The sequence below is a fragment of the Oncorhynchus keta genome, chromosome 19 (genome assembly GCF_023373465.1).
Source record: "Oncorhynchus keta strain PuntledgeMale-10-30-2019 chromosome 19, Oket_V2, whole genome shotgun sequence".
In the NCBI taxonomy this organism is placed as follows: Eukaryota; Metazoa; Chordata; class Actinopteri; order Salmoniformes; family Salmonidae; genus Oncorhynchus; species Oncorhynchus keta.
In genome coordinates, this window is record NC_068439.1 from 86,372,036 (window position 1) to 86,386,062 (window position 14,027).

The following is a 14,027-nucleotide window of genomic DNA, read 5'->3' on the forward strand; positions in this document are numbered from 1 at the left end:
AGGACACCCCATTCTGACTGTCCACCTAAAGGACACCAGGACACCCCATTCTGACTGTCCACTCTAAAGGACACCAGGACACCCCATTCTGACTGTCCACTCTAAAGGACACCCCATTCTGACTGTCCACTCTAATGGACACCAGGACACCCCATTCTGACTGTCCACTCTAAAGCCCAACCAGCCAATTTATATACTAGTTCCTCACTGTCTCATCCATCAGCCCAGCCAGCCAATTTATAAACTAGATCCCACTGTCTTATCAACCAGCCAGACAATTTATAAATATTCACCTTCTCATCAGCCCAGCCAGCCAATTTATAAACTAGATCTCCACTGTCTCATCACCCCAGATTGATTTCTTCTGTCTCTCTCTCTCTCTCTCTCTCATCTCTCTCTGTTTGTTACCTCAGCTCTGGGTCTGTGTCTCTCTCAGCATCTGCAGGTCTTTGTCAGGGAGTTGTTAGGGACCACAGGATGAGGTCTCAGTGCGTTACCAAGAAGGGCCTATAATGGTCTCTGCTGTGGACCACAGCCCAGCTGCAGTTCATCCACAACGACTGCAGCTAGACCGCAAATGGACAAGTACAGACTGGACTCAACTGCTCGTGTCAACATGGATTTAGCTACCCAGTAGCTTAGTGACAGCTGAGATACATCACCTCTACAGCTGAGATACATCACCTCTACAGCTGAGATACATCACCTCTACAGCTGAGATACATCACCTCTCTACAGCTGAGATACATCACCTCTACAGCTGAGATACATCACCTCTACAGCTGAGATACATCACCTCTACAGCTGAGATACATCAGCTCTCTACAGCTGAGATACATCACCTCTACAGCTGAGATACATCACCTCTCTACAGATGAGATACATCACCTCTCTACAGCTGAGATACAGCACTCTACAGCTGAGATACATCACCTCTACAGCTGAGATACATCACCTCTACAGCTGAGATACATCACCTCTACAGCTGAGATACATCACCTCTACAGCTGAGATACATCACCTCTCAGCACCTCTACAGCTGAGATACAGCACCTCTCAGCACCTCTACAGCTGAGATACATCACCTCTACAGCTGAGATACATCACCTCTACAGCTGAGATACATCACCTCTACAGCTGAGATACATCACCTCTACAGCTGAGATACATCACCTCTACAGCTGAGATACATCACCTCTCTACAGCTGAGATGTCACCTCTCTACAGCTGAGATCGTCACCTCTCTACAGCTGAGATACATCACCTCTACAGCTGAGATACATCAGGTCTACAGCTGAGATACATCACTCTACAGCTGAGATACATCACCTCTACAGCTGAGATACATCACCTCTACAGCTGAGATACATCACCTCTACAGCTGAGATACAGCACCTCTCTACAGCTGAGATACATCACCTCACAGCTGAGATACATCACCTACAGCTGAGATACATCACCTCTACAGCTGAGATACATCACCTCCACAGCTGAGATACATCAGGTCTACAGCTGAGACCACATCATCTCTACAGCTGAGATACATCACCTCTCTACAGCTGAGATACATCACCTCTACAGCTGAGATACATCACTCTACAGCTGAGATACAGCACCTCTCACAGCTGAGGTCATCACCTCTACAGCTGAGATACATCACCTCTCTACAGCTGAGATACATCAGGTCTACAGCTGAGTTACATCACCTCTACAGCTGAGATACATCACCTCTACAGCTGAGATACATCACAGCATTCTCTACAGCTGAGATACATCACCTCTCTACAGCTGAGATACATCACCTCTACAGCTGAGATACATCACCTCTCTACAGCTGAGATACATCACCTCTACAGCTGAGATACATCACCTCTACAGCTGAGTTACATCACATCTACAGCTGAGATACATCAGCATCTACAGCTGAGATACATCAGCATCTACAGCTGAGATGTTACCTCTCTACAGCTGAGATACATCACCTCTACAGCTGAGATACATCACATTAGGTCTACAGCTGAGATACATCATTAGGTCTACAGCTGAGATACATCACCTCTACAGCTGAGATACATTACTCTACAGCTGAGATACATCACCTCTACAGCTGAGATACATCACCTCTCTACAGCTGATACAGCACCTCACAGCTGAGATACATCACCTCTACAGCTGATACATCACCCTCAGCACCTCTCTACAGCTGAGATACATCTCTACAGCTGAGATACATCACCTCTACAGCTGAGATACATCACCTCTACAGCTGAGATACATCACCTCTCTACAGCTGAGATACATCACCTCTACAGCTGAGATACATCACCTCTACAGCTGAGATACATCACCTCTACAGCTGAGATACATCACCTCTACAGCTGAGATACAGCACCTCTCTACAGCTGAGATACATCACCTCTACAGCTGAGATACATCACCTCTCTACAGCTGAGATACATCACCTCTCTACAGCTGAGATACATCACCTCTCTACAGCTGAGATACATCACCTCTCTACAGCTGAGCATCACCTCTACAGCTGAGATACATCACCTCTACAGCTGAGATACATCACCTCTACAGCTGAGATACATCAGTGTCTACAGCTGAGATACATCACCTCTACAGCTGAGATACATCACCTCTACAGCTGAGATACATCACCTCTACAGCTGAGATACATCACCTCTACAGCTGAGATACATCACCTCTACAGCTGAGATACATCACCTCTCTACAGCTGAGATACATCACCTCAGCACCTCTGTACAGCTGAGATACAGCACCTCTCAGCACCTCTACAGCTGAGATACATCACCTCTCTACAGCTGAGATACAGCACCTCTCAGCACCTCTACAGCTGAAATACATCACCTCTCTACAGCTGAGATACAGCACCTCTCAGCACCTCTACAGCTGAGATACATCACCTCTCTACAGCTGAGATACAGCACCTCTACAGCTGAGATACATCACCTCTCAGCACCTCTGTACAGCTGAGATACAGCACCTCTCAGCACCTCTGTACAGCTGAGATACATCACCTCTACAGCTGAGATACATCACCTCTCTACAGCTGAGATACATCACCTCTACAGCTGAGATACATCACCTCTACAGCTGAGATACATCACCTCTCTACAGCTGAGATACATCACCTCTACAGCTGAGATACATCACCTCTCTACAGCTGAGATACATCACCTCTACAGCTGAGATACATCACCTCTACAGCTGAGATACATCACCTCTACAGCTGAGATACATCACTCTCTACAGCTGAGATACATCACCTCTCTACAGCTGAGATACATCACCTCTACAGCTGAGATACATCACCTCTACAGCTGAGATACAGCACCTCTCTACAGCTGAGATACATCACCTCTACAGCTGAGATACATCACCTCTCTACAGCTGAGATACATCACCTCTACAGCTGAGATACATCACCTCTCTACAGCTGAGATACATCACCTCTACAGCTGAGATACATCACCTCTCTACAGCTGAGATACATCACCTCTCTACAGCTGAGATACATCACCTCTACAGCTGAGATACATCACCTCTCTACAGCTGAGATACATCACCTCTACAGCTGAGATACATCACCTCTCTACAGCTGAGATACATCACCTCTACAGCTGAGATACATCACCTCTCTACAGCTGAGATACATCACCTCTACAGCTGAGATACATCACCTCTCTACAGCTGAGATACATCACCTCTACAGCTGAGATACATCACCTCTCTACAGCTGAGATACATCACCTCTCTACAGCTGAGATACATCACCTCTACAGCTGAGATACATCACCTCTCTACAGCTGAGATACATCACCTCTACAGCTGAGATACATCACCTCTCTACAGCTGAGATACATCACCTCTACAGCTGAGATACATCACCTCTACAGCTGAGATACATCACCTCTCTACAGCTGAGATACATCACCTCTACAGCTGAGATACATCACCTCTACAGCTGAGATACATCACCTCTACAGCTGAGATACATCACCTCTACAGCTGAGATACATCACCTCTACAGCTGAGATACATCACCTCTACAGCTGAGATACATCACCTCTACAGCTGAGATACATCACCTCTACAGCTGAGATACAGCACCTCTCTACAGCTGAGATACATCACCTCTACAGCTGAGATACATCACCTCTCTACAGCTGAGATACATCACTCTCTACAGCTGAGATACATCACCTCTACAGCTGAGATACATCACCTCTACAGCTGAGATACATCACCTCTACAGCTGAGATACATCACCTCTACAGCTGAGATACATCACCTCTACAGCTGAGATACATCACCTCTACAGCTGAGATACATCACCTCTACAGCTGAGATACATCACCTCTACAGCTGAGATACATCACCTCTACAGCTGAGATACATCACCTCTACAGCTGAGATACATCACCTCTCTACAGCTGAGATACATCACCTCTCAGCACCTCTCTACAGCTGAGATACAGCACCTCTCAGCACCTCTACAGCTGAGATACATCACCTCTACAGCTGAGATACAGCACCTCTCAGCACCTCTACAGCTGAAATACATCACTCTCTACAGCTGAGATACAGCACCTCTCAGCACCTCTACAGCTGAGATACATCACCTCTACAGCTGAGATACAGCACCTCTACAGCTGAGATACATCACCTCTCAGCACCTCTGTACAGCTGAGATACAGCACCTCTCAGCACCTCTGTACAGCTGAGATACATCACCTCTACAGCTGAGATACATCACTCTCTACAGCTGAGATACATCACCTCTACAGCTGAGATACATCACCTCTACAGCTGAGATACATCACCTCTCTACAGCTGAGATACATCACCTCTACAGCTGAGATACATCACCTCTCAGCACCTCTCTACAGCTGAGATACATCACCTCTACAGCTGAGATACATCACCTCTACAGCTGAGATACATCACCTCTCAGCACCTCTCTACAGCTGAGATACATCACCTCTACAGCTGAGATACATCACCTCTCAGCACCTCTCTACAGCTGAGATACATCACCTCTACAGCTGAGATACATCACCTCTACAGCTGAGATACATCACCTCTCAGCACCTCTGTACAGCTGAGATACAGCACCTCTCAGCACCTCTGTACAGCTGAGATACAGCACCTCTCAGCACCTCTACAGCTGAGATACATCACCTCTACAGCTGAGATACAGCACCTCTCAGCACCTCTGTACAGCTGAGATACAGCACCTCTCTACAGCTGAGATACATCACCTCTACAGCTGAGATACATCACCTCTACAGCTGAGATACATCACCTCTACAGCTGAGATACATCACCTCTACAGCTGAGATACATCCTCTCTACAGCTGAGATACGTCACCTCTCTACAGCTGAGATACATCACCTCTACAGCTGAGATACATCACCTCTACAGCTGAGATACATCACCTCTACAGCTGAGATACATCACCTCTACAGCTGAGATACATCAACTCTACAGCTGAGCTACAGCACCTCTACAGCTGAGATAACATCACCTCTACAGCTGAGATACATCACCTCTCTACAGCTGAGATACAGCACCTCTCTACAGCTGAGATACAGCACCTCTCAGCACCTCTACAGCTGAGATACATCACCTCTCTACAGCTGAGATACATCACCTCTACAGCTGAGATACAGCACCTCTCAGCACCTCTACAGCTGAGATACAGCACCTCTGTACAGCTGAGATACAGCACCTCTCAGCACCTCTACAGCTGAGATACAGCACCTCTCTACAGCTGAGATACAGCACCTCTCAGCACCTCTACAGCTGAGATACAGCACCTCTGTACAATAACCTCTAGTAGGGAGATTCACAAATACGCTTTGTTGTGCAATTAAAGTTCAAATCCACTGCATTTAAGCAATAATGTCAGCAATAATGTCATGAATTCAGGGTTTGTGAAATTATACCCAGGATAAATATAAGCCTTCCACAACCACAAGACCCACTAATAATTTAATTATTTTATAAAAAATAGTTTTACCTGCTTTCAGTTGTTTGCTGTCTTTCAGCACTGACTATAAAATGTCCTTCTTTTGGTGTTGTTGCATAAAGCACATTCACTGGTCTCATCAACTCTCTCTCAACCACGAGCCCACGTGACAGTTCAGTCCAAGTTCGGCCATCTTGAATCTCGGTATAATTTCACCAGCTCTATATTCAGTCATTAAAAGACTTGTTTTGTTATGACCCTTCTGTTTCCTTTTAAACAGCATATTGTCCACTTTGTTCAGATGTTGAAATCAAGTGGTCGTCCTTATTTTCTGGGCCGTAACTCTACACTACAGCCGTAACTCTACACTACAGCCGTATCTCTACACTACAGCCGTAACTCTACACTACAGCCGTATCTCTACACTACAGCCGTATCTCTACACTACAGCCGTATCTCTACACTACAGCCGTAACTCTACACTACAGCCGTATCTCTACACTACAGCCGTAACTCTACACTACAGCCGTAACTCTACACTACAGCCGTATCTCTACACTACAGCCGTATCTCTACACTACAGCCGTAACTCTACACTACAGCCGTAACTCTACACTACACTACAGCCGTAACTCTACACTACAGCCGTAACTCTACACTACAGCCGTATCTCTACACTACAGCCGTAACTCTACACTACAGCCGTAACTCTACACTACAGCCGTAACTCTACACTACAGCCGTAACTCTACACTACAGCCGTATCTCTACACTACAGCCGTAACTCTACACTACAGCCGTAACTCTACACTACAGCCGTAACTCTACACTACAGCCGTAACTCTACACTACAGCCGTAACTCTACACTACAGCCGTAACTCTACACTACAGCCGTATCTCTACACTACAGCCGTAACTCTACACTACAGCCGTAACTCTACACTACAGCCGTAACTCTACACTACAGCCGTATCTCTACACTACAGCCGTAACTCTACACTACAGCCGTAACTCTACACTACAGCCGTAACTCTACACTACAGCCGTATCTCTACACCACACTACAGCCGTAACTCTACACTACAGCCGTATCTCTACACTACAGCCGTATCTCTACACTACAGCCGTAACTCTACACTACAGCCGTATCTCTACACTACAGCCGTAACTCTACACTACAGCCGTATATCCACGTCAACTTCTCTCTCCACTGTAACCCAGCAGCCATGATCTCTTAATAGATCCCCAAAGGGCTTTAACCCTTTGTTGTTATCAGGATGTATGTAGACTGTACACTGCGTCATAGTTTTGTTTTTCCTGTGTTTAAAAAAAAACAAAACAACAAACAATTTATGTTGTTTATTTTCCATTTTGATGAATATACATTATGCCCTGTTCTAACTCAAGCCAGGGAACGTTCTAGTCTTCAGTCCCTTTAACGTCTGATCTAGAGGAGCTGGGTACCAGAACCACGTTGGAGGCTCGTCATGAAACTGACGTCAATGTGCTTGCTGACGCATATAAAGTCATCAGATTCGATAGCGCCATTGACTACGTTTCAAGCTAGCTGTGGAGTGATCTTAACGGGCAGGGTTCCTACCACCATAACACCTTCTGAAACACAAGGGAGATGGGCTTTCAGAACACACTGGACTTCTGAAGAGTCATCTGTTCTAGAACTGTCCTTTTTGACACGAGGCATGATGGGTACTGTAGTTCTCCAGTTCTAACTGAAGGGCACCTGTATGATTGGTTGTCCTGAGTTGGTCACGTCACATCCACTGTTTTCTCCACAGCTATTCCCTGTTGATAGTTGATGTCATTGAGAGTTTATCCACAGTATGGGGTTTGTGGCGAGCTCAAGCACAACATTATCGGAACTCTGAGGTGACATTTTTAAATGCCTGGTTCACTCGCTTTTTACATTTATTAAGTAATTTAGCAGACTCTCTGATCCAGAGCCACTGCAGTAGTGAGTCATTTAACAGACTCTCTGATCCAGAGACACTACAGTAGTGAGTCATTTAGCAGACTCTCTGATCCAGAGACACTACAGTAGTGAGTCATTTAGCAGACTCTCTTATCCAGAGCCACTACAGTAGTGAGTCATTTAGCAGACTCTCTTATCCAGAGCCACTACAGTAGTGAGTCATTTAGCAGACTCTCTTATCCAGAGCCACTACAGTAGTGAGTCATTTAGCAGACTCTCTTATCCAGAGCCACTACAGTAGTGAGTCATTTAACAGACTCTCTGATCCAGAGACACTACAGTAGTGAGTCATTTAGCAGACTCTCTTATCCAGAGCCACTACAGTAGTGAGTCATTTAGCAGACTCTTATCCAGAGCGAAATAAGCTCAGATTTCTATAGTGGTGGATTTTAGTGTTATTTATTGTGGTATTTTTTGGGTGGGTCTAATCCTGGATGCTGATTGTTTAAGGTACCACCGGCTAAGGCTATGACGTTGAATAGCCTATTCACTATTAAATCTGAGTGCGCAATCCACTGTCTCATCAGCCCAGCCAGCCAATTTATAAATATCCACTGTCTCATCAGCCCAACCAGCCAATTTATATACTAGTTCCTCACTGTCTCATCAGCCCAGCCAGCCAATTCATAAACAAGATCTCCACTGTCTCATCACCCCAGCCAGCCAATTTATAGACTTGGTATCCGCCGTCTCATCAGCCCAGCCAGCCAATTTATAAACTAGATCCCACTGTCTCATCAGCCCAACCAGCCAATTTATATACTAGTTCCTCACTGTCTCATCAGCCCAACCAGACAATTTATTGACTTGATATCCGCTGTCTTATCAACCCAGCCAGGCAATTTATAAATATCCACCTTCTCATCAGCCCAGCCAGCCAATTTATAAACTAGATCTCCACTGTCTCATCACCCCAGCCAGCCAATTTATAAACTAGATCTCCACTGTCTCATCACCCCAGCCAGCCAATTTATAAACTAGATCTCCACTGTCTCATCAGCCCAGCCAGCCAATGTATAAACTAGATCCTCACTGTCTCATCAGCCCAGCCAGGCAATTTATAAATATCCACCTTCTCATCAGCCCAGACAGCCAATTTATAAACTAGATCTCCACTGTCTCATCACCCCAGCCAGCCAATTTATAAACTAGATCTCCACTGTCTCATCAGCCCAGCCAGCCAATTATTAAACTTTATCTCCACTGTCTCATCAGCCCAGCCAGCCAATTTATAGACTTGGTATCCGCTGTCTCATCAGCCCAGCCAGCCAATTCATAAACAAGATCTCCACTGTCTCATCAGCCCAGCCAGCCAATTTATAGACTTGGTATCCGCCGTCTCAGCCCAGCCAGCCAATTTATAAACTAGATCCCACTGTCTCATCAGCCCAGCCAGCCAATGTATAAACTAGATCCCACTGTCTCATCACCCCAGCCAGCCAATTTATAAACTAGTTCTTCACCGTCTCATCAGCCCAGCCAGCCAATTTATAAACTAGATCCCACTGTCTCATCAGCCCAGCCAGCCAATTTATAAACTAGATCCCACTGTCTCATCAGCCCAACCAGCCAATTTATATACTAGTTCCTCACTGTCTCATCAGCCCAACCAGACAATTTATTGACTTGATATCCGCTGTCTTATCAACCCAGCCAGGCAATTTATAAATATCCACATTCTCATCAGCCCAGCCAGCCAATTTATAAACTAGATCTCCACTGTCTCATCAGCCCAGCCAGCCAATTTATAAACTAGATCCCACTGTCTCATCAGCCCAACCAGCCAATTTATATACTAGTTCTCCACTGTCTCATCAGCCCAGCCAGCCAATTTATAAACTAGTTCCTCACTGTCTCATCAGCCCAGCCAGCCAATGTATTGACTTGATATCTGTTATCTCATCAACCCAGCCAGGCAATTTATAAATATCCACTGTCTTATCAACCCAGCCGGACAATTTATAAACTAGATCTCCACTGTCTCATCAGCCCAGCCAGCCAATGTATAGACTTGATATCCGCTGTCTCTTCAGCCCAGCCAGGCAATTTATACATTTCCACTGTCTCATCAGCCCAGCCAGCCAATTATTAAACTTTATCTCCACTGTCTCATCAGCCCAGCCAGCCAATTTATAAACTAGTTCACCACTGTCTCATCAGCCCAGCCAGCCAATTTATAAACTAGATCTCCACTGTCTCATCAGCCCAGCCAGCCAATTTATAAACTAGATCTCCACTGTCTCATCAGCCCAGCCAGCCAATTATTAAACTTGATCTCCACTGTCTCATCAGCCCAGCCAGCCAATTTATACACTAGATCTCCACTGTCTCATCAGCCCAGCCAGCCAATGTATAAACTAGATCCTCACTGTCTCATCAACCCAGCCAGCCAATTCATAAATATCCACCTTCTCATCAGCCCAGACAGCCAATTTATAAACTAGATCTCCACTGTCTCATCAGCCTAGCCAGCCAATTTATAAATATCCACCTTCTCATCAACCCAGCCAGGCAATTTATAAATATCCACCTTCTCATCAGCCCAGCCAGCCAATTTATAAACTAGATCTCCACTGTCTCATCAGCCCAGCCAGCCAATTTATATACTAGTTCCTCACTGTCTCATCAGCCCAGCCAGACAATTATTGACTTGATATCCACTGTCTTATCAACCCAGCCAGGCAATTTATAAATATCCACCTTCTCATCAGCCCAGCCAGCCAATTTATAATCTCGATCTCCACTGTCTCATCAGCCAGCCAGCCAATTTATAAACTAGATCTCCACTGTCTCATCAGCCCAGCCAGCCAATTTATATACTAGTTCTCCACTGTCTCATCAGCCCAGCCAGCCAATTTATAAACTATATCTCCACTGTCTCATCAGCCCAGCCAGCCAATGTATAGACTTGATATCCACTGTCTCTTCAGCCCAGCCAGGCAATTTATACATTTCCACTGTCTCATCAGCCAGCCAGCCAATTTATAAACTAGATCTACACTGTCTCATCAGCCCAGCCAGCCAATTTATAAACTTGATCTCCACTGTCTCATCAGCCCAGCCAGCCAATTTATAAACTAGAGCTCCAATGTCTCATAAGCCAATTATTAAACTTGATCTCCACTGTTTCATCAGCCCAGCCAGCCAATGTATAGACTTGATATCCGCTGTCTCATCAGCCCAGCCAGCCAATTTATAAATACCCACTGTCTCATCAGCCCAGCAAGCCAATTTATAAACTAGATCTCCACTGTCTCAACAGCCCAGCCAGCCAATTTATAAACTAGTTCCTCACTCTCTCATCAGCCCAGCCAGCCAATTTATTGACTTGATATCTGCTGTCTCATCAACCCAGCCAGGCAATTTATAAATATCCATTGTCTCATCAGCCCAGCCAGACAATTTATAAACTAGATCTCCACTGTCTCATCAGCCCAGCCAGCCAATTTATAAACTAGATCTCCACTGTCTCATCAGCCCAACCAGCCAATTTATATACTAGTTCTCCACTGTCTCATCAGCCCAGCCAGCCAATTTATAAACTATATCTCCACTGTCTCATCAGCTCAGCCAGCCAATTTATAAACTATATCTCCACTGTCTCATCAGCCCAGCCAGCCAATGTATAGACTTGATATCTGCTGTCTCTTCAGCCCAGCCAGGCAATTTATACATTTCCACTGTCTCATCAGCCCAGCCAGCCAATTTATAAACGAGATCTCCACTGTCTCATCAGCCCAGCCAGCCAATTTATAAATGAGATCTCCACTGTCTCATCAGCCCAGCCAGCCAATTATTAAACTTGATCTCCACTGTCTCATCAGCCCAGCCAGCCAATTTATAAGCTAGATCTCCACTGTCTCATCAGCCCAGCCAGCCAATGTATAAACTAGAGCTCCAATGTCTCATCAGCCCAGCCAGCCAATGTATAGACTTGATATCCGCTGTCCAGCTTTCAGTGTGCATGTTTTATTAGCAAGATCCAGGACACATTTTGATGCCCCAGAACTATTGAATTTTATCAAAATGAGTTTTCCTTTTGTTATACATTGTTATGAAGATTATACTGCTACTTCACACCAAGACTGTTTGATTTTAAACTGTATTTGTGGTGTTACAATAAAGAGACAGAAATACTTTTGAACTGTGGTTCTTTCTCTCATGATCATTCCTCTGTTTAAGACCTGGGGAGCATCATGATCATTCCTCTGATTAATACCTAGGGGGGGAATCATGATCATTCCTCTGTTTAAGACCTGGGGAGCATCATGATCATTCCTCTGTTTAATACCTGGGGAGCATCATGATCATTCCTCTGATTAATACCTGGGGAGCATCATGATCATTCCTCTGATTAATACCTGGGGAGCATCATGATCATTCCTCTGTTTAAGACCTGGGGAGCATCATGATCATTCCTCTGTTTAATACCTGGGGAGCATCATGATCATTCCTCTGTTTAATACCTGGGGAGCATCATGATCATTCCTCTGTTTAATAGGGTGGCTGTTGATCATTCCTCTGTTTAATGGGGAGAGCATCATGATCATTCCTCTGTTAATACCGGGGAGCATCATGGGGATCATTCCTCTGTTTCTACCTGGGGGGCATCATGATCATTCCTCTGTTTAATACCTGTGGGGAGCATCTGATCATTCCTCTGATTAATACCTGGGGAGCATCATGATCTTCCTCTGTTTGGTGGGGAGGAGCATACTGATCATTCCTCTGTGGTGGGGGAGCATGATCATTCCTCTGTTGAGGAGGGGAGCATCTGATCATTCTCTGTGGGGATACTCTCTCTGTGGTGGGGAGCATCATGATCATTCCTCTGTGGTGGGGAGCATCATGATCACTGCTCTCTGTGGGGAGCATCTGATCATTCCTCTGTGGTGGGGAGGAGTGATATCATTCCTCTGTGGTGGGAGCATCATGATCATTCCTCTGTTTAATACCTGGGGAGCATCATGATCATTCCTCTGTTTGGTGGGGAGCATCATGATCATTCCTCTGTACCTGGGGAGCATCATGATCATTCCTCTGTTTGGTGGGGAGCCTCATGATCATTCCTCTGTTTGGTACCTGGGGAGAATCATGATCATTCCTCTGTTTAAGGTGGGGGCATCATGATCATTCCTCTGTTTAATACCTGGGGAGCATCATGATCATTCTCTGTGGTGGGGAGGAGTGATACCTCTGTGGTGGGGAGGAGTGATCACTGCTCTCTGTGGTTGATACTGCTCTCTGGGGGATCATGATACTTCTCTCTGTGGTGGGGAGCATCATGATCATTCTCTCTCTGTGGTACCTGGGGAGCATCATGATCATTCCTCTCTGTGGTGGGGAGGATCATGATCATTCATCTCTGTGGTGGGGAGGGTGATACTGCTCTCTGTGGTGGGGAGGATGTTTACTGCTCTCTGTGGTGGGGAGGAGTGATACTGCTGTCTGTGGTGGATACTGCTCTCTGTGGTGAGGAGGAGTGATACTGCTCTCATTGGTGAGGAGGAGTGATACTGCTCTCTGTGGTGGATACTGCTCTCTGTGGTGGGGAGGAGTGATACTGCTCTCTGTGGTGGGGAGGAGTGATACTGCTCTCTGTGGTGAGGAGGAGTGATACTGCTCTCTGTGGTGGGGAGGAGTGATACTGCTCTCTGTGGTGGGGAGGAGTGATACTGCTCTCTGTGGTGGGGAGGAGTGATACTGCTCTCTGTGGTGGGGAGGAGGAGTGATACTGCTCTCTGTGGTGGGGAGGAGTGATACTGCTCTCTGTGGTGGGGAGGAGTGATACTGCTCTCTGTGGTGGGGAGGAGTGATACTGCTCTCTGTGGTGGGGAGGAGTGATACTGCTCTCTGTGGTGAGGAGGAGTGATACTGCTCTCTGTGTGGGGAGGAGTGATACTGCTCTCTGTGGTGAGGAGGAGTGATACTGCTCTCTGTGGTGAGGAGGAGTGATACTGCTCTCTGTGGTGAGGAGGAGTGATACTGCTCTCTGTGGTGGGGAGGAGTGATACTGCTCTCTGTGGGGATACTGCTC

At 46.0% G+C, this 14,027-nt stretch overlaps 1 protein-coding gene and 2 long non-coding RNA genes across 28 annotated transcripts in view; 1 reads left to right on the forward strand and 2 right to left on the reverse strand.

Annotated features, from left to right (window-relative positions):
* The window catches only part of LOC118380187 (protein phosphatase 1 regulatory subunit 14C-like), a 79,626-nt gene extending 79,145 nt beyond the window's left edge, over positions 1-481 (forward strand). The window contains exon 4 of the mRNA XM_052468991.1: positions 446-481. Coding sequence (XP_052324951.1) covers positions 446-481 — 36 coding nt within the window. The remainder of the gene's footprint in view (positions 1-445) is intronic.
* A 54-nt stretch (positions 482-535) lies between these two features.
* LOC127909585 (uncharacterized) lies at positions 536-5,845 on the reverse strand. 26 transcript variants are annotated; one of them, XR_008072137.1, is made up of 8 exons: positions 5,704-5,845; positions 5,187-5,264; positions 3,848-4,139; positions 3,045-3,180; positions 2,237-2,438; positions 1,330-1,419; positions 1,064-1,197; positions 542-730 (listed from the first exon to the last, which is right to left on the reverse strand). It is a non-coding gene; the product is annotated as an uncharacterized LOC127909585 (long non-coding RNA). The 26 variants fall into 26 exon arrangements; XR_008072129.1 differs by having other exon boundaries at positions 542-752; XR_008072132.1 differs by lacking the exon at positions 1,064-1,197 and adding an exon at positions 3,386-3,409 and having other exon boundaries at positions 542-796; positions 2,237-2,392; positions 3,067-3,180; positions 3,732-4,139.
* A 208-nt stretch (positions 5,846-6,053) lies between these two features.
* On the reverse strand, positions 6,054-11,066 carry LOC127909586 (uncharacterized). Its single transcript, XR_008072149.1, has 3 exons — positions 10,521-11,066; positions 7,893-8,847; positions 6,054-6,569 (listed from the first exon to the last, which is right to left on the reverse strand). It is a non-coding gene; the product is annotated as an uncharacterized LOC127909586 (long non-coding RNA).
* Between the last annotated feature and the right edge of the window lie 2,961 nt (positions 11,067-14,027).